General features: G+C 55.1%; 10 protein-coding genes across 10 annotated transcripts; 6 read left to right on the top strand and 4 right to left on the bottom strand.

The window, feature by feature from the left end:
- Window positions 1–154: 154 nt before the first annotated feature.
- Window positions 155–3,331, top strand: BDY17DRAFT_313956 (uncharacterized protein; the record flags this gene model as incomplete). Its single annotated transcript, XM_033735775.1, has 2 exons — window positions 155–285; window positions 343–3,331. 2 exons carry the CDS (start codon window positions 155–157, stop codon window positions 3,329–3,331), a joined length of 3,120 nt encoding a protein of 1,039 aa, XP_033585243.1.
- A 500-nt stretch (window positions 3,332–3,831) lies between these two features.
- Window positions 3,832–4,866, top strand: BDY17DRAFT_258247 (N-hydroxyarylamine O-acetyltransferase; the record flags this gene model as incomplete). Its single annotated transcript, XM_033731756.1, has 1 exon — window positions 3,832–4,866. One exon carries the CDS (start codon window positions 3,832–3,834, stop codon window positions 4,864–4,866), a length of 1,035 nt encoding a protein of 344 aa, XP_033585242.1.
- A 197-nt stretch (window positions 4,867–5,063) lies between these two features.
- On the bottom strand, window positions 5,064–7,573 carry BDY17DRAFT_258496 (histone deacetylase; the record flags this gene model as incomplete). Its single annotated transcript, XM_033731780.1, has 3 exons — window positions 5,064–5,849; window positions 5,907–6,018; window positions 6,069–7,573. The coding sequence occupies 3 exons, from the start codon at window positions 7,571–7,573 to the stop codon at window positions 5,064–5,066; spliced, it is 2,403 nt and encodes an 800-aa protein (XP_033585241.1).
- Window positions 7,574–8,519: 946 nt separating this feature from the next.
- Window positions 8,520–10,007, bottom strand: BDY17DRAFT_305608 (uncharacterized protein). Its single transcript, XM_033734893.1, has one exon. The coding sequence runs from the start codon at window positions 9,743–9,745 to the stop codon at window positions 8,822–8,824; it is 924 nt and encodes a 307-aa protein (XP_033585240.1). The 5' UTR covers window positions 9,746–10,007; the 3' UTR covers window positions 8,520–8,821.
- Window positions 10,008–11,278: 1,271 nt separating this feature from the next.
- BDY17DRAFT_258611 (Ssl1-like-domain-containing protein) lies at window positions 11,279–12,635 on the bottom strand (the record flags this gene model as incomplete). The annotated part of the gene is made up of 2 exons (XM_033731791.1): window positions 11,279–12,446; window positions 12,499–12,635. 2 exons carry the CDS (start codon window positions 12,633–12,635, stop codon window positions 11,279–11,281), a joined length of 1,305 nt encoding a protein of 434 aa, XP_033585239.1.
- A 497-nt stretch (window positions 12,636–13,132) lies between these two features.
- On the top strand, window positions 13,133–13,943 carry BDY17DRAFT_313951 (GTP-binding protein; the record flags this gene model as incomplete). The annotated part of the gene is made up of 3 exons (XM_033735774.1): window positions 13,133–13,153; window positions 13,208–13,706; window positions 13,810–13,943. 3 exons carry the CDS (start codon window positions 13,133–13,135, stop codon window positions 13,941–13,943), a joined length of 654 nt encoding a protein of 217 aa, XP_033585238.1.
- Window positions 13,944–13,978: 35 nt separating this feature from the next.
- On the top strand, window positions 13,979–14,897 carry BDY17DRAFT_56324 (uncharacterized protein). Its single transcript, XM_033738508.1, has one exon. The coding sequence runs from the start codon at window positions 14,240–14,242 to the stop codon at window positions 14,726–14,728; it is 489 nt and encodes a 162-aa protein (XP_033585237.1). The 5' UTR covers window positions 13,979–14,239; the 3' UTR covers window positions 14,729–14,897.
- BDY17DRAFT_56323 (uncharacterized protein) lies at window positions 14,898–16,888 on the bottom strand. The gene is made up of 2 exons (XM_033738507.1): window positions 16,836–16,888; window positions 14,898–16,788 (listed from the first exon to the last, which is right to left on the bottom strand). The coding sequence occupies exon 2, from the start codon at window positions 16,669–16,671 to the stop codon at window positions 15,067–15,069; it is 1,605 nt and encodes a 534-aa protein (XP_033585236.1). The 5' UTR covers window positions 16,672–16,788; window positions 16,836–16,888; the 3' UTR covers window positions 14,898–15,066.
- A 1,225-nt stretch (window positions 16,889–18,113) lies between these two features.
- On the top strand, window positions 18,114–19,225 carry BDY17DRAFT_305597 (uncharacterized protein). The gene is made up of 2 exons (XM_033734892.1): window positions 18,114–18,366; window positions 18,425–19,225. Exons 1-2 carry the CDS (start codon window positions 18,326–18,328, stop codon window positions 18,837–18,839), a joined length of 456 nt encoding a protein of 151 aa, XP_033585235.1. The 5' UTR covers window positions 18,114–18,325; the 3' UTR covers window positions 18,840–19,225.
- On the top strand, window positions 19,226–22,569 carry BDY17DRAFT_305594 (peptidase family M1-domain-containing protein). Its single transcript, XM_033734891.1, has 5 exons — window positions 19,226–19,556; window positions 19,614–20,382; window positions 20,444–20,500; window positions 20,563–20,568; window positions 20,635–22,569. The coding sequence occupies exons 1-5, from the start codon at window positions 19,252–19,254 to the stop codon at window positions 22,414–22,416; spliced, it is 2,919 nt and encodes a 972-aa protein (XP_033585234.1). The 5' UTR covers window positions 19,226–19,251; the 3' UTR covers window positions 22,417–22,569.
- The last annotated feature ends 21 nt before the right edge of the window (window positions 22,570–22,590 follow it).

The raw sequence follows: 22,590 nt of genomic DNA, 5'->3' as shown, positions 1-22,590 counted from the left end.
GATTCGCAAATGTCTTGACAGCTCCGCGGCGAAGTTTAAATTTCGCGACTCCACGTCTTCCTTCGCAGCTTCACACCCTGACACACACTGCACCAATGCCTCTCGTTTGACACGGAGTAGAGTCCGCCACCGACTCTCTTCGTCGCCATCGCTCATGGAGGATGACGCCGGGGCCGTGACTCGTCCCCGAGCCGCGCAGGGAGAAGTCAAGGCCGATCGAAAGCGGTCGGCGATTCACTTCAAGGCCCAGCACGCCCTTGTCGTCGCCTTCTTCCTCCTTCTCTTGTAAGCTTTCGCCTGTCCACCCACGCGATTGGGCGCCGACTAAACTCCATCCTACAGTGTCTTCCATGCCCTCGCAGTCTACCTCTTCTGTAGCGGCTTCCTCCTCTCCCGCCTCGTCCTCCAGGACCGTTCGGAATGCCCCCTTCCACCCATCGGACTAGGAGACGGACACACACCCGGGTCGTATGAATTGGGGTGCTGGCATCCCAAGACCTTCGACAAGGCGGTGATAATACTGGTGGATGCGCTGCGCTACGACTTCACCGTGCCCTTCACGCCGGCGCAAGGCGCTGACACTTTCCACTTCCACAACGCTTTGTCAGTACTGTACGATACATCTGTGCACCATCCTGCGAATGCCTTCCTGCGGCCATTCATTGCCGATCCGCCCACTACCACTTTACAACGGCTGAAGGCTCTGACGACCGGGACGCTGCCGACCTTCATTGATGCCGGCTCGAATTTCGCCGGAACGGCTATTGACGAGGACAATCTGATTGAGCAACTACATCGGGCCGGCAAGAAGATTGTGCACTTGGGCGACGATACATGGCATTCCTTATTTCCTGGCTTTTTCGAGCGGAATCTCTCCCAACCCTACCACTCCTTCGATACCCGCGATCTGCATACTGTTGACAATGGGGTCAATGACCATTTGTTTCCTCTGCTCGAGCAACCTCAAAGTGGTCAGTGGGATGTTGCCATTGGCCATTACCTTGGTGTTGATCACGCTGGACACCGATATGGACCGGATCATCCGGAGATGACGGCAAAGTTGCGGCAGATGGACGATGTCTTCCAAAGAATCATTGATTTGATAGACGATACCACCCTCCTCATCGTCATGGGTGATCATGGCATGGATACGAAAGGCGATCACGGTGGCGAGTCTGATTTGGAGGTGGAGGCGGCGTTGTGGATGTACTCCAAACAACCTGTCTTTGGCCGCACAAACCCTGCCTTTGTGACTCCGCCAGCAACTGCAAAAGAACGGCCTGTAAATCAGATCGATCTTGTGCCCACACTAGCTCTTCTTATGGGACTGCCGGTTCCATTTAACAACTTGGGACAGCCAATCGAGGAGGCTTTCATAAAACCAGCAGGAAAGAATTACTTGAACTTGGCGCAAGTGAACCGCTTGACTTCGGCTCAGATTCAGCGCTATCATACCGAATACGCAAAAGTGCGGAGCCTGGATGCTCGGATGATCGCACCGACCGTGACCTCCTGGCTTGAAGCTAATGAAGCCTGGAGCCGAACATCATCCAGTGCGGCAAAGACAGCAGATGCTTGGAAAGAAGTTTTCAATGGCTTTGCTGCATATCAGACGGAGAACTTGCGGGTCTTCAAGTCACTTTGGGCACGATTCGACCTCAACAGCATGTCCATGGGTACTGTAGCGCTGGTGGGAACTTTCGCCGTCATCTGCTTCTATGCCCAAGGTATTGTGACCGATCCGTCGGAATTGACACCCGCGCTGTTGCTGCGTGGTGTCGCCGGGACGGTGGTCGGGGGCGTCTTGGGCGCAGGCGTCAGTGCTGCCGCGGAGCTTCCGTTCAACCAAATCACTGCCTTTGGGGCCGTGCTGGTGGGAATCATCGCGACTCTGTCGGGCTTGTGGTCCGGAAGAGAGGTCGTGAGGATACCGCGTCCGACCACATTCTGGGGCTGGCTGTGCACCCTCTCGACCTTACTCTTATGCGTCGGATTCGCAGCCAATTCTTTCACAATCTGGGAGGACGAGCAATTACTCTTCCTGCTAATCACTTTTGGCCTCGTCATGTTGATGGCTTCTCTTGGTCTTGCCGATGCGCAGGATCGGACATTTGGCGTGATCAATTCACTGTCCTTTCTGGTAGCCACACGGGTTGCTTCGCTATCACGGCTATGCAGAGAAGAGCAGGAGCCGACTTGCAGATCGACGTACTACGCCTCTGCAATGTCTTCTACTTCTGCTGGCTGGCAGCTGAGCATTCCATTCCTCGTGGCTTTGATTCTGCCAGAGGTGATGAAGTACTTCTACATGCGGACAAGAAACTATCAAGGCTCTGCTGTCATCTGGATCGGAATCATCCTTCGACTTGGGCTGTTGATCACGGCTGTTTTCTGGGTCGTCGATGCTGCTGATGACGGCAATTGGTATCCTCAAATGGCAGAAGAAACTCTCACGACGGCGCGGGCATACCTTGCGCAGACCGTTCTGGCTCTGGCCTTCGCCGCTGGGTATGGGACATACGTCTGGGCCTCTCCCTTGCTCCTGGTGCGAACCGAGGAAGCCAAGTCAGCCCCAACAATGACATCGAAATCGCTCGAGCCGGCAAAAGCAAACGCCCCCGTCTTGACAGCGATCAACGGATCTCCGCAGCCTCGCACAAAGCTAATAATCCTCGGATACGCCAACACGCACGGCTCAAGGTACTTCCTGCTCCCCGCCGTCTGGGTACTTGCGCTGCTCCTTCTACAAAAGCCCATGGGCCAGGGCACACTCGCGCTCTGCATGGTGTCCATCATCAACATCCTCGAAGTAATCGACGTCAACAACCTGCGCCGCTCCCCCTTCGGCCCCACCCTCTTCGCCCTCCTGGGCAGCTTCTACTTCTTCAAAACCGGGCACCAAGCCGTCCTCGCCACCATCCAGTGGGAAGCGGCCTACATCCCGCTCAAAACGCTGCAGTACCCCTGGAGCCCCCTGCTCATCGTCATCAACACTTTCGGCGCGCAGATCCTGTGCGCTATCGCTGTGCCTGCCATTGCGCTGTGGAAAGTCAAGCCCAGCCTGCCCGGGTTGCTGGGCAGGGTGGCGAGCGCCATGGCGACGCATTTGCTGTTCTACGCTGCTGTTGCTGTTGCCACGGTGGTGGAGGCGGCGTGGCTGAGGAGGCATCTCATGCTGTATCGCGTGTTCATGCCGCGGATGCTGATGTCGATTACGGTGCTGTTGGTCGTGGAGCTTGTGGGGGCGGTAGTGGCTATTGGCGGCGTGCGGTGGAGCATGCTCAGTGTCTGTGAAGTGTTTGGGTGGCCGGAAGTGGTCAATGCCAGTTGATGGGCTGGCCGCGGTTTAGAGAAATGATCTGTCGATACAGGTTCTGTGATCTGTGCATAGCGTCTGCCAGTGACCCTCTCTTGTGCATGTTAAGCTCCCGCAAGAGTTGCGCGGTCCCATCTTGGCCATGCGTGAGGAGATTTTCTTGTCGGCGTCTTGCGTAAGCTTTGTAACGACGTCGAATGGGGAAAGCCTTACGAGCGATACGAAGCCGACCTACTACTTGATGGGGCAGTGATCTGCACCGGCATGCTAGCCGTCCATGCTAGCCGTGCCTGCTCCAGACCGTCGATGATGTTCGCGACGGAAATAAAGTTGACGCGAACATTTCAGCCCCTAGCGAGCTAAGTTATGTCAGCGCTTCATGTTGATGATGTTATACGTCTGCTGGAGTCCATATATATCGCGGCTGCATTGTCTTGAAGAACCGTAATTGCAACGACACTCATCTTGCATTCCAAGTAATCGCTGCAATCATGCCGCACGCAACGCCCAACAACATGCTCCCTCAAGTCCCTCTCAAACCGGAAGATCGCCCACGCTACACCAAAGACCAGCTGAACGCTTATTTCCACATGATCAACCTGCCTCCAACGCACCTCAAGTCCCCCATCCTATCCAATCCCAGCCTGGCCACAAGCACCCAGCATGCCCTTCCACTCCTCAAAGCCCTCGTCCTGCACCACCTCACCACCGTCCCCTTTGAAAATCTCTCCCTGCACTACTCGCCGCGCAAAACGCTCAGTCTCGACATGCACGACCTGTACGCCAAAATCGTCGGTCGGAACGGGCACCGCGGCGGGTATTGCATGGAGAACAACGGCTTGTTCGGCACGGTGCTGCGCTCGCTGGGGTTCCGGGTGCGGAATTGCGCGGCGCGCGTGTCGAGGATGATGAGTCCTTCGGAGCACGTGCGGGCCCAGCAAGGGCAGACGTACGATGGGTGGAATCACATGCTGAACCTGGTGTTGCTGGACGGGGAGTGGTGGGTGGTGGATGTGGGCATGGGCAACATGGGGCCCTGTGCAGTGTACAAGCTGCAAGACGGCGTGGAGCTGGAGAGTATTGCGCCGCGGCGGATCCGGTTGCAGAAGCGTGCGATTGCGGAGAGTTATTCTGCCGAGGAGGAGGGCGGCGGGGCGGTGCCGAAGCTGTGGTGTTTTGATGTCTGCTACAAGCCGGAGGTTGCAGAGGGAGAGGAGCGCGCGTGGATCCCGACGTACGCATTCACCGAGGCCGAGTTCTTGCCGCAGGATTTCGAGATGATGAATTACTTCACGTCGACGAACAAGGCGTGTCTGTTTACGTATGTGCTTATCATCACCAAGATGCTGGCGGACGAGGCGGGTGAGAAGATCGTGGGCGATATAACGATGCTGAACGACACGGTGAGACGTAACTTCGGGAGCGATCGGAAGGTGTTGCGGGAGTGTAAGACGGAGAAGGAGCGCGTTGATGCATTGAGGGACTTCTTTGGTGTGGAACTGACAGAGGAGGACAGCGAGAGCATTACTCCTGAACTAAAGATTCAGTGATGGCTTTCGAAGGATGGGCACGGCTGGATGGGGTGCGAGAGGCGATAGCATAGAGAACACACCTCTCATGTCCATCTGATCTCCCGAAGCCCTTGCATCATCGGTGTGGGCAACGGAGACCGATTATCGATCTGTATCGTGCTTCTTCGTATCACGACTTAAAACTCGTAGGATTCTTGGTGATAGGTTTTGCCACCTCACCTCATCGGACTTCTCGACGGCCTCCCCTGGGGTACTGGCTGAGCATGCCTACCCCGTGGTGAGCTCAGCAAATCCATGTTTGTCGCCTTCGAAGGGGACTGCGGACGCTTCGACGCAGGCTTCGGCGCAGGCGACAGCGAAAAGTTGCTAATCGGCGGCAACTTCGAAGTGGCAGGTCGATCGACGCTCGCTTCATCCTCTGACATCGGCCTTGCCGACCTCCACTCTTGAGTATCTTCCGAAAGCAGCTCGTAGACAGCGTCTTGATGCTCGATGAGCATATCGGTGATGGTCTCTTCACTGCTGCGGTTCACCTTGCCGAACCGCTTCTTCGGCTTCCGTGATACATCGCTCGACCAGAAGTTGTGTTCGGATGTGACGAAGACAAGGGAGATGCTGTGATACCACGAGCCAAGGGAGACGCCCAGAGCATCATTGTTGACGGATCTGCAGGACTGCAGGGGTACGTCTTGGACGAAAGATATCGCGCCCGTGAGCTGATCTTGTGCGCGCTCTTCGTTGCCTTTGATGAAGTTGATGATGGCGCCGTGCCCGATGTTCGTGCCCATAAGGAAGACGTGGGTGGAGTCGTTGAGCTCAATGTAGTTGTCCCACAAATAGTTCAACAGCTGCGTCGCTTCGAGCGTCCTGTTCTCCACCGAGTCGACCTCCTCATGCTTCTGCTGGCCGTCAATGTCGGAGGCATGCTTTGGCAGATTCACATCGATGACCGCGAAGCCTTGGTTGACCGCCCACTCGATGTAGGTCTTTACAATATCAGTCTTGATTTCTAGGTCAGCGATCTGTCTGCAATTGCATGACAGTTGTGCAACACTTACTAGCCAGGTGTTGTGAAGCTCGACCACGCCGGTGCGAGGGTCTGGAGAGGCGAGGAGCTCTGGCGGGTCGTGCAGGATGACAAGCAGCGGCCGAGCGGTGTAGTAATTCTGACTATTGAAATGTCAGTGAAGAAGTCATTTGCGTTCTGGGTTCTGACTTACGTTGCGAGCACCTGGTTCTCAAATGACTTCGAAAGATGCTTGTTGTAGACGAAGAGAGGAGACATTCCAAATTGTTCCCATAGTGTCGTCGCTTGCCACTTTCGCACAACATCGTGCATCCTCTCGCCGTGCAAGAGGCCAACATTGAGTCGCGTTGAGATGTCTTTCGGGTAGAGGCTGGCCCAAAAGCGACTCTGTTGCCGTAAGACACGCTTGATGTCGTCAACAGCACTGGCAGTAGGATTGACATCTTGGAGCCGTTCAGGTGGTTCGCCCATCAGTGTTCGGGCAACGGCCGTCGCAGATCTCGCGATCGACTCGAGGTTGTAGCCACCTTCGAGGCAGACAGCGACCTTGCCTTGTGCGAGGGACATGAGCATATGCGTCATGTGTGCGTAGCCAGCGGGAGTCACGTTGCATCCTCCGAGCATGTCCCCTTCCGCGGCATCGAATCCCGCCGCAATGATGACAAGATCTGGGTCGAATTCGTTGGCGATGGGCATGATCACCTGCTGGAATGCATACACGTAGTCTGCATCGCCCATTCCCTTCCTACTCCACGGAATGTTGACATTCTTCCCAAGCCCGGCACCGGCGCCACAGTGGAGATGATCTCCATACGCCACACGTCCGTCGCGATAAGAACGTTCAGGATAGAATCGTCCTCTCTCGTGCACGTGGAGAGAGATGTAGAGGACGTTTGGATCGTTGTAATTCGCCTGCTGAATTCCGTTGCCGTGATGCACGTCCCAGTCCAAGACGAGCACTTTACGGCATCGATCGCCGAACTCCCTTTGACACACCTTGGTTGAGATGCTGACGTTGTCGTAGAAGCAGAAGCCTTTCGCGTCCTCTCGCTCAGCGTGATGGCCGGGTGGTCGGATGACAGCAAACACATTCTTGACTTTGCCGAGCACGACCGCGCGGCAAGCTTCGATCGCACCTCCCGCTGACAAAGCCGCGCAGTACGGCGTAAGTGGAGAGATGTACACCGAGTCCATCTTATGGCCAGGATGCTGCTGCGGCTCTTCAAAATCGTCTTCTGTCCAAGTGTTGATGGATTGAATCCAGTCCCAATGGGCTTCGGTATGCACGAGGCAGACTTCTTCTTTGGTCACCTTTCGAACATCGATCCGTCCCATGTAGTACTCGTTCGATGGACCATTTGTGCCTTCACCCCAGGCGAGGCCAGCGTTGACAAAAGACTCAAAGATGGCGTGGATTCGACGTGGGTCTTCGGGGTGAACATCATCTTCTGTCGGCATAGTCTCGACGTGAAAGCGCATTCGCACATCATAGACCAAGCCAGTCTGCAAGGTGGCGTACGGGAGGTTGCCATACTTTGCCGGTCGCGGGGCGTCTTTGCGTTTCGTCAGGTGCTGGTCAAAGACCTCCAACTTGACCCCTTCTCCCTTCAACGGTGGCGTTCTACCGCCGAAGACTGCTGAGGAAACATGGGAGTCCAGTACATCCCGCTCGGTTGTTGCGAGGACGTCCTCATCCATAAGAACGTCGGCATCCCCATCGAGAGCCATAGCTGCTTTCAAACAGGCGCCACGAGCCTTGCTGGATGTGGCATCACCTGTCCGCAGACATCAGGTCGACAGGTTCCTGCGTAAGTAGATCAGCATACGTGCCAGGAATCCAGTCGATATGCTTCACGTGGGGAGATTGAAAGCATGGCATGTGGTTTCAAAGATGGCCACGAGAGTCTGGCAACCATTCACATATTCCAAACCACTCTTCACAAGTTGAATTGTGAATATATTTGCGACATGAAACCCGCCGGGTAGCTCTTACCCCACGTCAAACACTCACTCACCTTCACGGTTCCCGAACGCCTACGCGTCTCAAAGCGCCGCAACACTCCACCAAACGAAGCGTCCTAAGCTGGAGTCGGTTGAGGAGGGCGTGATCGGAGGGTGCACGCGCTTTTGGTGTCGCTCCAGGCAGGCAGGGCCTCGCGGTGGTTGTAGTTGTTTAAACGAGGGAGTTGAAATCGAAGTCCTAAGACTTTCAAAAGAGCGCTAGTGCGTAATTACGTAATAAACGCTGGTCCATCTACATGTATTCCTCATATATTTAAATTAGTACAGAGGCTCTAGATCTCCACTTTAAGCTATTCTATTCTATAATTAATGAAGAAAATCAGATTTAATAGCACTTTACTAGATAAGAAGACGACAAAGCACCTTTTAAAGCTTATAGAAGTCATATGTCTTCGGTTAATCGTTGTTCTACCTTCTAAATCTAAGTCCTAGACGCCTTAGGCTTCTAACGAAGAAATAACACGCTCTGAAGCCACGAATTTACCACGACTTTAAAGGCTGACAGCGCGACCACTTCATCCCGCGACTTTGAGCAGTGAGTCTGCAATAAGGCTGACTTGCTCGAAAGGCTGCGCTTCACAAAAAGCAGGAGGCAATCAAACAGAATAGCCAAGATCGAGGAATGTTTTGGACAAGTGATACAGCATTTACATCGATACATCAAGTTACTTTTTTCCACCTTTGTATCAAGCCCCGATTCGCCATGTCAAAGTGATGCCCATGTTCCCATTCCCAAAAGTCTTTCCGAGAGACTCGCCGAAATCCAAACGGCGTCAGCATCAGCACCAGCAGTCATCTGGTATCTGCTGAATCATCAACGCCCAAAAAGCGCCACGCTAAGTAATCAAGAAGCAATTCTTCGTAAGGCGAAAGAAGCTGGAGAATGAATATCGGCGATCGTTGCCGGAAATTGAAAAGGAGAGCTCAGGCGGTGACAGAGACAAGCATTTGCGGGCGCGCGCCCGTCCCGGCCCGCGAGTGCGGCAGCTTCGTGTGCTGGGTTGCTGGGGGGTGGTCACGCCGGCTGCTGGCGGAGGAGGAGGAGGCGGATTTGCGAGACTTCTGCGCGTCCTCCTTGCGACCGGGTCGCTTCGGGTTGCAGGCTGCTGGAGCTTGCTCCTCGTCCGACATGTCGCCGACCTCCACTACTACCTCGAGCTGCCGGGTCTGCGCCGGCTTCGCGCGAGTGGAGTTGTTGACCATCCGAGGTGGAGCATGGACGGGTGCATGCTTGACAAGGGGACGGTTTCGTGATCGAACCAGGCCCGGTGATTGGCTGATGTCCTCGACCTGCTCGATCTGTTCCATCTCGAACACGTCGTTGTCTTCGTCGTAGGAGTCATCATCCGAGTCGGTGTCATCGTAGTATTCGGGGTCGGAGCTGGAATCGCTGTCTTCGTCGTAGTAGTTGGGCTGCTTGGTGGTGACGGATACTTGTTGCTTCTGAGGCGTGGAGATGGTGCAGGAGCCCATGTAACTGTCGAGGAGGTTGGCGTGGCCGATCAAGACGCGCAAGTTCATGTCGCCTTTGCCGACTTCGCGGAGGAGCTTGCTGCGGGCAGAGACGGCGACACGGCGAGCCTGCTCGCTGGAGGAGAGGTTGCGCATAGGCGCTGCGCTTCGGGAGCCAGGCATGTTGGAAATATGTGTTGAGATGAGAGTAGGAGGGAGTAAGGAGGAGCTGCTGTTGTGCGGGTGGCTCGATTGTGGTTGTGCTGGGAAGTTGACTCGACGATCCCAGGCTACCCAGGCGATAGATATACCTTCGCGCGGTTGGCGACGGACGCGTCGGGCGTAAGGCATTCTATTCACGTCCTCCACCAACATGGCCTCGCAGCCCTGTCGCATACTCGTTTACTAAGTGTGTGAGAAGCATGTCCGTCCAGCCTTATTTGGTACACATCCCGGGAACCCCTGGTTGGCGAGGCGGCACGGCGCATGACCACTCCAAACGCCGCCTGCAAGTCCACGCGGTTCTCCTCGGAGGAGACGCTGTAGCTTTCGAGGCCGCGATACCTGCATGTGGGGGCAGGCAGGGTGGAAGGCAGCTGAAATTGGTACCGTGATCTTAGTCAGACGGTGCGAGGATAGAATAATAATAAAAGTCTAACCGATCAGCGATGGTTCAGGCAATACCTTCTGCCTACTGTGGTGCTTTCATCGCCGATCCGGAAGCGGCCGGCAGCGACTTCACTCTACCGCAATTGCCGCACAACACCAACCACACCGCGCGCTCGTCGCGCATAGCAGCGCACCCTAGTCGGATAGCAAGATTGCGGGTGTGTCATGATGCATCAGCAGAAGCAAAGCCCAGCGCGGGGAGCAAGGAACAGCGCGGACTGCACCCGCCACGGCAGGGTTGGCGCAAGGCGTTTGGTGCAGATGAGCGGTGGCAGTTTTTAGAACCGCCAGCCTGTTTACTCATCTAGCTCGATGTATCTCGTTAATCTTGAATCTACATAGCCTGTCGCTTGCGGATGCAGAAGGCTGCAGCGAGCCGCGTTGCGCTCGCGTCGCCTTCCCAGCAACTCTGTGTCAGATAGCCTTGCGGAACGAGCCTAGGGTGGCCGAAAGCAACACGGACGTCCTTCCGCGTTCGAGCTTCCCCAGATATCTCTCCACATGCCGCACGTGGAGGGAGGGACCAACGTTGGAAACCAGTCGGTCGGTACGTTCCGGGAAGGCCTGAAGAAAAGATTCCAACGCGGCTGCGCGCAAGTGCCACCGTGGCTGAACATACGTGCGATCACAGCCTGCGAACTGCGATCGATCCGCTCTCATGGTTCGTCGCATGGCATCGAGAGATCTCTTCGGGGATGAATAGGATAGTCAATGTCCTTCTCGGCTGTCTCTGATGTTGGGGTGATGTGCCAGGCTTTGACCACCCTGGACAGAAAGCAATCTCATGATTAGTCGAATGACATGTTCCATGTATCATTGACCATTTCAGATAAGGTATGCATGCGATCGTCGATACCCTTCTGGCCGCCTTTCATGCTCGAGAGATGAGCCCCGCTCTGACACCACGGACGCCATTTGAAGTCGTCATTTGGCTCCGACAAGTCGCGTGGCGTCGAGGTTATTTTACGTCGAGGGCTATTTTAGATACGCATGGGATCGTCGATGATCGTCGATATCCTTCCAGCGGCGCTCCATGCTCGGGAGACGAGCCGAGCTTTGACACCCCGGATTTGAGCCGAGGTCATGGTTGGTTGCGTGGCAGGTTACATGGCGTGGAGGATTATTTCAGATGTGAATGGAATCATCGAATTCCTTCTGGCGGCCTTCCATGCTCGGGAGATGAGCCGAGTTCTGACACCCCGGGCGCAATGCGACGTCGTTGTTGGTTGCGTAGGAAGTTGCTTGGCGTGAAGGATCATTTCAGATATGCATCGAACCATCGATTTCCTTCTGGCGGCCTTCCATGCTTGGAAGATGGGCCCGGCTCTGGCACCCTGGACAATTGTGCACGGTCTCATGGCAAAAGACGTCACAGTCGATGCAGAAGTGATTCTGACACGTCTCACATTCGTAACGACTCGACTCACTCGCTCCTTCGGCTCGCGGGCGTCTGGCCGCTGTTGGTTCCTCGTCATGGCCCTGCTGAGTTGCAGGAATACGCGGGAATGGCGTAAGACAGCCGTAGCATTGCGTACTCCCTCTTTCCCTCGCGCGGCTCCAAGAAACTTCGGCCCAATTCCTCAACGGAAAGAGGTGGTGGTAGGATCGGGCCAGATGCGTGGAGAGAATGAGGGTGAGGTCACACGTTGGACATGTGGCCGGAAGGTTGCAGACTTTGGCCTTGCACCGGCTGCACAGGTAGCCACCGCGGGTGAGGTTCCCATGACACGCGCACAGCGTTGCATTTTCCTCGACAATGCGTGACGGAAAGCCCATCATGAGTAACGCGGCTTGATTCCGTCGCTGCGCTTCGGTGTCAGTCGAGCGTACGACTGGCGGTGTCGTAATTGACATCAGCAGCTCGCGATAGTCCACCTCATCGATGGCAACGTGGTAGCAGTTCTCATCACCAGCATTCGTCTTTCGGCAGATCTCAGCGCAAATGTGCATTTGAGCAGCGAGACCGATGATGCTCACTCGGATCCGCGCTTTGATGCACGCTTTGATGGTATCGTGAATGTCGCCAGGGTCTGAAGTAAGTAAAGCGCCAAGGACGATCACCACCTCCCTTGTGCCATGCGAGGGGGTGTGGTAGAGTGCCGCCCGGGCCATATCTAGCGCATTTTGGAGAGAAGGGTTTCCCTTGGGCTCGATGGCTCGCAGCGCCTTTACTGCGTTGATGTGATCGTTTGGGTTGCCAGACATGTCGCTGATGCGGATGGCGATGCCATCACGCATGCCCAAGATCCCGAGTTGAGAGATGGGGTTCTGCTCGAAGAACTCCCTGACAAATCCGATGGTATAGTTGATGGTCAGTAGGAGCCTCGTGGGCCGTAGATCCTTCTCGGACATCGCAGTGGATAGGTCGAGGATGAGTATGGTGTGGCGAATGATACCTCGTTGCAGAGGCGTGGTGTCTTTTAGCAATCTACCGGCCCAGAGTCAGTAGAGGACAGGGGCATACGATCGTCAGTACACACCTCTTGCGTTTTCCCGCCTCCTCGATCCCGCCGAGAACGCCCTCGATATCGCCATCAGCACCTTCGTGAAGTTCCCAGTTGCTCGTTGCGGCGGCTTCCCATCTGGCCTGCTCCCTGCCCTTGGAACGAGATGCCATCGCCCGGCCATTTCCACGCGAGCCCCCGCCGCCGCCGTTCACCACCTCTGCAATATCATCGTCCGAGCCGTGATCGTCATACTCGCCATCTGACATGACTCTGAGTTTGAACGGACAAGTCTCCGCTCTGGCGTTCAAGGCTGTCAATGACGAGCGCCTCCGGTCTCGAGATGCCGCAGGTGGTTTGCTCTCGCAATCATCGGAGGCGTCAGACGCGGTAAGGCTGGTTTCATCATCCTGCAAGAGGCAAGAAGTCAAATTCAAGGCACTGCCACGACCGCCACACGCGAGCACGTGCACGCCAAGGCCAAGGTGGGGCGCGGTTCAGGGAGGGTTGTGCTTTGACACCATTTTCTTGACGGGACCAGGCAAACACTGGCTCACGAAAGCATCCACTCTCCCCACACCCTTCCACACACGCCTCTCCCTTGTTCCTCACTCCCCTCACGACTACCGAAGCCGGGCGTGGTACAAATCTCGCCGACGCACGCGACACGATGGCCAACGACGAGTACGACGTACGAGCTGCAACGTTGCCTAACTCCCTGCGGTCCAGAACATCATACTAACAGCACCCCCTCGCACAGTTCCTCTTCAAGGTCGTCCTAATAGGCGACTCCGGCGTCGGCAAATCCAACCTGCTCTCCCGCTTCACGCGCAATGAATTCAACCTCGACAGCAAATCCACCATCGGCGTCGAGTTCGCGACCCGCAGCATCCAGGTCGACAGCAAGACCATCAAAGCCCAGATCTGGGACACGGCGGGCCAGGAGCGCTACCGTGCCATCACCTCCGCCTACTACCGCGGCGCCGTCGGCGCCCTGCTCGTCTACGACATCAGCAAGCACCAGACCTACGAGAATGTCACCCGGTGGCTGAAGGAGCTCAGGGATCACGCCGACACGAACATTGTCATCATGCTGGTGGGCAACAAGAGCGATTTGAGGCATTTGCGGGCTGTGCCCACCGAGGAGGCCAAGGAGTTTGCGAGCCAGAATGGGTTGAGCTTCATCGAGACTTCGGCGTTGGATGCGAGCAATGTCGAGCTGGCCTTCCAGAATGAATTGACGGGTATGTTGCATCCCTTATCGGAGGAGACGTGGCCTTCGCCAGGTCCTCACCCGGTCCACCTGCAGTGCGTTTGTGGTGAAGCCCAACGCTAACAAGTGCGCAGAGATCTACCGCATCGTCTCATCGAAAGCTCTGGACCAAGGCGAGGCAGGCCCCGGCCCCGGCCAAGGCACCTCCATCCCCCTCGGCCCTTCCAATCCTCCTGGAGACGGCAAGAAGTCAGGCCAGTGCTGCTGAGCAGCGGATGGCATATTGGCTGTGGAATGACCTACTTGATCTCGGCAATGGGTGGTTGGGAACGTGCTTGTGCAATACACGAACCGCCAGACGTGCGATGTCTTTTCATTGCTTGACGTGAGATGGAATGGACGAGCATGCGGAGAGGTTTAGACGATGCTATTGGGCGTTGACGGCGTCCGGACCGGAGCAATACGCTTGTTGTTCGCGGGAGTGCCTTTGTAATTTGAAATGAAGGGCTTTGAAAACCTCGAGACTCACGATGATTTTCACAGTGTTTTCTTTATTGAATACTTATGTGCTCGTATCACGGTTTACCGTATATACTGAGCCTAGCTTCTGCCATGTCCGTGAGCATCGCTCGGTATATCCTCCTAGCTGGATCAGATGCTGTGCTTGGGGCTGCTTGCTTCCTCCTATCTCTCCAAATACACCATCCGCCGCACTCCCCAGGTCATCTCATTCGCAGTGCTCGCTCACTTAGCATACTCGCGCTTGATCCTCTCGAATGTGTCCGAGAGTCTCGCATACTCCGAATTGATGGCTGGAAGTTCCCTCTTGAGATGTTGTATCACCAAGGTCTCCGTCGGATCCTCGATCTCACGCTCGATAGTTTGATCAACGGTGGTGTAAAAGTCTTTGTAGATCCGTCGTACGCCTCTGTTGATCCGAGCTTCGTGATGTTCTTGCGCTTTTCGTATCGCGTTGGTAGCCTTCCTTGCGAGGATCGTGTAAGGAGAGCGCTCGTTGACTTGCATCAGGTGGTTCTCGATTTTCGCCATTGAACGCGCCGTCACGCCTTTGCCTGGGAATGGTCAGGTGGGAAGATAGAACCACATCAGGCTGCGGCTTACCGGAGTCATTGTTGCAACTGTCGTAGACGGGAATCATGGTGAGACTGAAATAGTTCTGGTCACTGTCTTGCGTCATGTCGAGTTGGATCGTTCTGCATGGATCAGCCAACGGTCTCTTATCATGAGGGATGGTTCGGCGTACCGCAGGTGCCTCTCACGGGCCTCAGCAGCATCCCTGAACGCGTTGCTGATGCCAAGGACATGGCCTTCTACCAGCTGTTTCAGTGTTTCCACAGGAATGGAGGCGTGATAGGGTTGGCCTAGCATCGTTAGCATTGAAACGAAGAAGGCCAATAGATGTGTTGGGTACCACGGAGAACTGTGATGACCGCTCGGAGATCCTTGTGAGCCTTGGCTTCCAACTTGCCGTCGGCTCCGAGCAATTCAGCTTCCAAGGCCGGCATGGCGGACATGGCTTTGTCCGAGGATACTTCCGAGAATTCTTCGTTCCAGCATTGTTCTGGGCACACACTCGTAGCATGCGTGCCGCGTTTCCTGATGAATGCCCGAATGGAGGAGTGATGCATATTCCTGCTCTTGCCTGCAGTCACTTCGAGTGCTGCTTTAGTGGCAGCGTGGCGCACAGCACGCATCGGAGTTGTAATGGTGTCTCTTAGCACTCGCTCGAACTCTCCCTTGCGAGGCAGCATGTGTTTCGTAAGCTCATTGTACGGGCGCTTGACATGCTGCATAAGTCCTCGACGAGGTTCGACGGAAGACTTGCTCACCCAGAGTTCCAAGTTCTTGAGGAAAACAAACAAATTGCTTTTGTAGTCGTCGAGCTCACGAAGAAGCTTCGATGCAGGAAGGGTGAGCGCAAACGCACGCAAAGCTGGTACCCCGGTGGCAGCGGCTTCCAGCGTAAGGCCTTCATGCTTGACGAGGCCTCTGGCGGCGGCATAATGCGAGTTCGACACACAGAAGACCTGCAGCACATCACCTGCAGGTAGATTGTGCTGGGCTTTTTCTTGAAGCTGCTCGGTGACCCAGGCATTGCGCGCCTGGACCAATGAAGCGAGGCGCTGGCGTTTCAACGAAACCGACGCAGCTTTCAACCGAACAACCTCCGCATTCTTCGTCACCGCCTGCGCTCCGCTTGCTCGAGCTGTGCGAAGTTTGCTCTTCGCCTGGGCGATTTGAGTCTCGATTGTCTTCAAATTGATGGTTATCTGTTGGAAGCGGGCCATGTCTTGTCCACGACTTTGCAGGTCTTCGGCCAATTGCTGCTGCTCGTTGGCAATATTGTCGTCGGATCGTGTACAAATGACCGCGACACTGCCTTTGAACACCCGGCCGTAGGTGGATAGCAGGCGCAGCGCCGTATCATCATCGACAACCCGGTCTATCCTTGACACAATCCAGACGCAGTCGCAAGATTTGATGTACTCTTTCGTCAGATTCGCACGAGACTCATTGGTGTCCGATATGCCAGGAAGATCGACGATGGTGATGTCGTTGAGAATGCGCGGACCTCGGACGAAGATACTGACTTGCCGGATGAGGGGCCACAATGCAGGCTGATCGAACTTGCGCCCGGACAAGGTCAGAGGGTCAATCTTTTTCCGCAGCGCTTCGAGTGTGTTAGCTGCGCGCCATTCGAAGTATCCTTGGTCTGTAATCTTGTTTCTCAGCTTCTCTTCACACGATCCCACAATCTTTTCGAGTAGCCGATTGTCGTTTTTGTTGTACGCTTTCTCTAACGTCTCACGGGCGCGGTCATTATCCTTGAACTCGAGGAGGTCGCAAAACAAAGTTCGAAAGGTTTTGAAGGCATTCTGGTTCTTGAGCTGATAGCCAGTAACGATCTCGGGTGCCCACTGCTGGTCGCGTTCGAATTGATAGACGTTGTAGTCCCAGAGTTGCTCTTGAAGCATGGAGCGAATCTCTTTGATGTCGAAATAGTGGATGTACGCATAGCAATTCTTTCTTTGGCCGGGGTATGCCCCAGAGTATTCTGTGGGAACACAGGTGACGCTACTTCCGATGCTCGACTGGACTGTGTCAGCAATGAAGCACATCAAAGAAAGGAAGCACGTACCGATTTCGCCAGATTTCCCAGATCACTGAGCGAGTTGAGCACTGAGCTTTTGCCTGGGGTTGTTAGCAACGATCCGAGCTCATTTTGGAGTCCATACATACCAGTGCCAGCGTTTCCGAGTAGGGCGATCCTGAACTTCTTCACCGGATGTATCTGGAGAAGGCTTTTCGCAGCATCTTGCTGAATGCAAAATTGCGGACTCTCGCACCAATGCCGCTGAAGAACATCATTGATTTTCCGTGGAAGCTTGATGACCTCTGGTTGGATCTCGGAAATGCGTTTGTCGTATGCGGCGCATCTGGGATACGGTTTGGTGGAAGGATCGTACATAGCTCCAGTGCCGGCGCCCTCATCCATATCATCGTCGCTGTCCACCTCTGTGTATGGTTGAAGCGGGGACTCATCGAGCTCGCTATCGTTGTCGTCGAATGTTGCAGTGTCCCCAGTGGGGATGTTGTTTTCATCGAAGATGAAGAGCGTGCCCTCGTTCTCCTCCACGGGCTCGGGCTCATCTGCTCGGGAAGCGTAAGCCTCGCCATCGTTGTCGTTGCACGCGGCAGTGTATCCGGTGCGACTGTTGTTTTCGTCGAAGATGAAAAGCGTGTCCTCATTATCATCTTCGCCCTCGTCCCCGTCCCCATCTGCTCGTTTGCGCTTGCCGAGCATGGCTTGAATGTGGAGTTGCTTCGTTCTTGCCGAGTTGTGGTAAAAGGAAGTTGACGAGCAGAGAAGTTTCGAAGGTTGAAGGATGAACGAAGCATCATAGAGTAGAAAGAAGGAAGAAAGGAGGAAGACAGGGGATGAGAAGAGAGCAAAAGCACGGCAAATTATTCACATGCGTAGAGAAAGTGAAACACCATGTGAAGGCACAAATAAGCCAGGTAACTGAGCAGCAAATGGACGAGTGCGTAATGAAGGTGAATCTGAACTAGACTATCTGAAACAGAATCACTGAGACATTGTAGTGTGTGACATTGCTGCGAGGGAGTATTGTGAGACTGTATTTCAGAGTCAACGTTGACGGACAAAGACAGTAGAGAAAGGACTGGCCGTGAGCAGGAAAACATTCACTGTGCGGACAGCTTTGTGCATTTCGAATACTCTAGGTGGGGGCTCCCATGGTGACGGTATGAGAGGGTCGCTAGACATGTCGTTGTCACCTTGGACGACACAAGACAGTACGACGCTGCATTCTCGGACAGATGAAGTGAAGTCGCAGACCCCTGGTTAAAAGTCGAGGTATGATACCTCTCGTTTTGTCAACATCTTGCCGCCGGGGAAGCCTCCCCAAATGTCGTGCTTGGCGCCCGAGCATCTTCAGCGCTCACGTTTGAAACGGAGCACACGACCTACACCTTCAACAAGATTGTGAATCCGACGACTTGCTGGGCATATGGACCGACTATAGTCCCTGCGATCAACCAAAATCGCCACCCTTCCAACCCCACCCCTGGGAAAGCCGAAACATCCGGCCGGGAAAGTCGGGCAAGATGTTTTGTCTACGGTCTTGGGTTTTTACTCTTGCTTGCTTGTACGTTGCCTTTGGCTCAGAAGAGATGGAATGAGTTGTTGCTAATGGACGACAACAGAACGAATGCATCACCCATCTACGTCTTCCTCTTCCTCACAGCAACCTACGTCCTCCAACGACCCTGCGTGTACTGCTCGATCCTCTTATTTGTCCTCGTCTTCTCCCTCTACGACTTCCACGCCGACTGGTTCGAGCCAAGATGGCAGTCAGCAACATCGATCGCAGGACCGCTCCTGGGATGGAACGCAACGGTTGCAGATGCACTGGACGGAGCAGCGAGTATCGCAATGTCCGCCTTGAACGGGACTGCTGGCTCGGTCGTAGGGGCAGGACTGGACAGTGCAAGAAAGAGATGGACGGGCGGGTCGGAACTCGGGGCGTCCGCTTCTATCAGTGGGTTCGAGTGGCTTAGGAATCTGGTGGAGAGAAGGCAGTTCCGCATACCATGTGTGGATGTGCTGGTGCGGCTTTGAAGGGTCATTCATGAAGAGCGTGTGAGCATAGCGTTGGTATTAGGGATGATGGCATGAGCACGGCGTTTCAGCAGCAGCGTAGAGGGCGTTGCGACATTCCTAGAGAGTCGTTATAACGATAGGGAGGACTGGAAAAGCCGTCTGTATTTGTGAGAAGAAACGGTACATTCTTCCCGCCATCACACGCGCCCATCTTCCAGCAATCATTAGCCGGCTCCCTGCCTAAAGTAGATGGTAAAGCAATCGTGTAGAGGAAGCAATCAGGCTCAGGGCACGCGGGTACCTGCACCTGCCTAATCCGCACGCTCCACATGCACTCGCACCTTCCACTCCGAACTCCGACCTCCACAATTAGTGAAATACTCGGCCTTCTAGCTTCCATCCACCTGCACAATCCCGCCCTCCCTCTTGAATGCTCCCCTCGTGGTCTGCGCGTGCCTTACAGAGAGGGACTAGTGGGGTGTTGCATCCACTCTTTCACTCCGGTCCTCAGCTGCCTATAAAGCCGTCGTTGGCCGCTTGCGCCATCAGAGCCTACTCTCTTTCGAGCTCGCAAGCAGCATCACACTTACAAAGGGCTGATAGAAGAGCCGCCATCCGCAGGATACCGCGACTTGCAAACACATACCCTATCGGGCTCCAGAAGAGACATTGTTCCAGCGAAGCATCCAGCACTTTGCTCAAGATGGCGTCCGATCGTGACATTCTCCCGGCTGAGTACGAGTGACCATTGAGGTACACCTTGTCGAGAAACAGGCTAACACACCCACGCAGCGTCAAGCCGATCAACTACGCCATCTCCCTCTTCGATCTCAAGGCCGGTGAGCCCTGGACATACCAAGGCACCGTCGACATCGACCTCAACATCAAGAAAGCCACCAAATCAATCACAATCAACACCGTCGACACCAAGATCCACTCCGCCTCCGTGACGACCGAGAGCGGCAAGAATGCCTCGTCCATCAAGGCCTCCAACACCTCCTACGACACCACCAACCAGCGATGCACCTTCACCTTCGATCAAGATCTCCCCGAGTCGCCCAAGGCCGTGCTGCACATCTCCTTCGAGGCCGTGATGAACAACCACTTGGAAGGCTTCTATCGCTCGCGCTACAAGCCGACCGTCCCCGCGTCCAAGGGCGTTGCGAGGGACAGCGACAACCACTACATGTTCAGCACGCAGTTCGAGTCCTCCTCTTGCCGCCGCGCCTTTCCCTGCTTCGACGAGCCCAACCTCAAGGCCACCTTCGATTTTGAGATTGAGATTCCCGAGGACTTGACCGCCCTGTCCAACATGCCTGAGAAAGAGACGCGCAAGAGCAAGACGGAGGGCCACAAGATTGTGTCTTTTGATCGATCGCCCGTCATGAGCACCTATCTGCTTGCGTGGGCATTCGGTGACTTCGAGTATATCGAGGACTTCACGAGGAGGAAGTACAACGGCAAGAACCTGCCCGTCAGGGTGTATACAACAAGAGGGTTGAAGGACCAGGGTCGTTTGGCGCTCGACAGCGCACATCGCGTCGTGGACTACTTCTCTGAGGTGACTTCTTCCTCAGCCCTTGCTTCAATGCTGGACATCGACTGACTGACTCGCTTTCCAGATCTTCCAGATAGATTATCCCCTGCCGAAGGTGGATATGCTGGCTGTTCATGAATTTGTAAGTCGATTCCTCATTCTTTGCAGCAATGCTCACCGCGCGTGTCTGAACTCTCATCCCAGGCTGCTATATGTTCCCCCGTTTGTTCGCATCGTATAATGAGAATGTTTACTGACCGTGCTTCGTAGTCACACGGCGCAATGGAGAACTGGGGTCTCGTCACCTATCGTACCACCGCCATCCTCTACGACGAATACACGTCCGATCAAAAGTACAAGAACCGCATCGTGTACGTTGTCGCTCACGAACTGGCACATCAATGGTTCGGTAACCTCGTGACTATGGACTGGTGGAGCGAGCTCTGGCTCAACGAAGGATTCGCCACTTGGGTCGGCTGGTATGCCGTGGACCACTTGCATCCTGACTGGAACGTCTGGGCGCAATTCGTCACCGAGGGCATGCAAACGGCGTTCAACCTGGACAGCTTGAGGACGAGCCATCCGATCGAAGTGCCAGTGAAGAACTCGCTCGAGGTCGATCAGATCTTCGATGCCATCAGCTATCTGAAGGGAAGCTCGGTGATTCGCATGTTGGCGGCGCATCTCGGACCAAAAGTCTTCCTCCAGGGTGTGTCGGACTACCTCCACAAGCACAAGTACAGCAATGCAAAGACCAGCGACCTCTGGGATGCGCTTAGCAAGGCTTCAGGGCAGGACGTCACGGCTTTCATGGACCCATGGATTCGCAAGATTGGTTTCCCGGTTGTCACCGTCGCCGAGGAGCCGGGTCAGATCAGCGTGAAGCAGTCTCGCTTCCTCACGTCGGGTGAAGTGCAGCCGGATGAAGACGAGACCGTCTGGTGGATTCCCATTGGACTGAAGACTGGCCCGCAAGCTACCGATGCCAAACGCGAGGCTCTGACGGAGAAGACTTACACGTACCGCGATGTGGACACGAGCTTCTACAAGATCAATGCGGATCAGACTGGTTTCTACCGAACCAACTTGCCGCCACAGCGCCTTGTGGAGCTTAGCAAGTCGCTCGACAAGCTGAGCGTAGAGGACAAGATTGGACTGATCGGTGACGCCGGGGCTCTTGCTGTTGCGGGCGAAGGCACTACAGCCGCCGTGCTCTCTTTCCTTGAAGGCTTCTCCGTCGAGGACAACTACCTCGTGTGGTCAGAGGTCATCACTACGTTGAGCAAAATCCGCTCCACTTTTGCCTCTGATGCGCAAGTATCAGAGGGCCTGCGTGCATTCACGCTCAAGCTGGCTTCCGCAGCGACGGACAAGATTGGCTGGGAATTCGCACAAAACGACGACTTCCTTACCGGGCAGCTTCGCGCTCTGCTCCTGCAAGTTGCTGGTCTCGCGGGCCACGAGTCCACGAAGACCGAAGCTCAGAAGCGCTTCAAAGCGTTCGTCGGCGGAGACAGCAAGGCCATCCATCCGTCCTTGCGCTCGGCAGTGTTCAGGATCAACGTCAAGTTTGGCGGCGAGGAGGCGTACAAAGCGCTTCGACACGAGTACAACACTACCACCTCGGCCGACGGCAAGGAAATCTGCCTGCAATCCATGGGCCAAGTGCAGACAACCGAACTGGCAAGGGAGCACCTGGCCTTTGCCTTCTCCGATGTGGCCACTCAAGACGTCCACACCGTCGGCGGCAGCCTTGCAGCGAACTCGCAGGTGCGCGATGAAGTGTGGAAGTACACCAAGGAAAACTGGGCGGCGATCCACGAGCGCTTGGGCGGCAACCCCGTGGTCCTGGAGCGCTTTTTGCGCATGGGTCTGCAGCGTTTCACGTCGCTTGAGACGCAGAAGGAGATCGAGGCATTCTACAAGGACAAGGATACTCGTGGCTTTGATCGTGGTTTGGCGGTTGTTGGCGACACGATCACGGGCAATGCCAAGTATCTCGAGCGGGATCTGGAGGTCGTGCGGGAGTGGTTGAAGGCGCATGGATATGTGCAGTAGAGCATGCATGCTCGGGCAAAAGCGTGTGGTTGACAGGAGTGCAATAAAAGAAATCGCATAGAATAACCTCATGCAGTGAGGAGTGGTGGCCATAGCTCCAGCCTCGGTCCCATGCTCATGACTAAGCATCGCGTCCACGACATCACCACCTGGCAATTTCAGTAAGTCTCCTTG

The sequence above is a fragment of the Neohortaea acidophila genome (genome assembly GCF_010093505.1).
Source record: "Neohortaea acidophila strain CBS 113389 unplaced genomic scaffold BDY17scaffold_13, whole genome shotgun sequence".
Lineage (NCBI taxonomy): Eukaryota > Fungi > Ascomycota > Dothideomycetes > Mycosphaerellales > Teratosphaeriaceae > Neohortaea > Neohortaea acidophila.
Note: the sequence above shows the minus strand (reverse complement) of the source record. Positions and strands in the feature narration are given on the sequence as shown.

Bases quoted from the DNA above. Each gene is read 5' to 3' on its own strand.
- BDY17DRAFT_305594 (XM_033734891.1), top strand. From the start codon at position 19,252: ATGCTCCCCTCGTGGTCTGCGCGTGCCTTACAGAGAGGGACTAGTGGG. The intron at 19,557-19,613 runs GTACGAGTGACC...ACACCCACGCAG, and splicing joins CGTGACATTCTCCCGGCTGA to CGTCAAGCCGATCAACTACG. The intron at 20,383-20,443 runs GTGACTTCTTCC...CTCGCTTTCCAG, and splicing joins TCGTGGACTACTTCTCTGAG to ATCTTCCAGATAGATTATCC.
- BDY17DRAFT_56324 (XM_033738508.1), top strand. From the start codon at position 14,240: ATGTGCTCGTATCACGGTTTACCGTATATACTGAGCCTAGCTTCTGCC.
- BDY17DRAFT_56323 (XM_033738507.1), bottom strand. From the start codon at position 16,671: ATGCTTCAAGAGCAACTCTGGGACTACAACGTCTATCAATTCGAACGC.
- BDY17DRAFT_305597 (XM_033734892.1), top strand. From the start codon at position 18,326: ATGTTTTGTCTACGGTCTTGGGTTTTTACTCTTGCTTGCTT. The intron at 18,367-18,424 runs GTACGTTGCCTT...GGACGACAACAG, and splicing joins GTTTTTACTCTTGCTTGCTT to AACGAATGCATCACCCATCT.
- BDY17DRAFT_305608 (XM_033734893.1), bottom strand. From the start codon at position 9,745: ATGCGACAGGGCTGCGAGGCCATGTTGGTGGAGGACGTGAATAGAATG.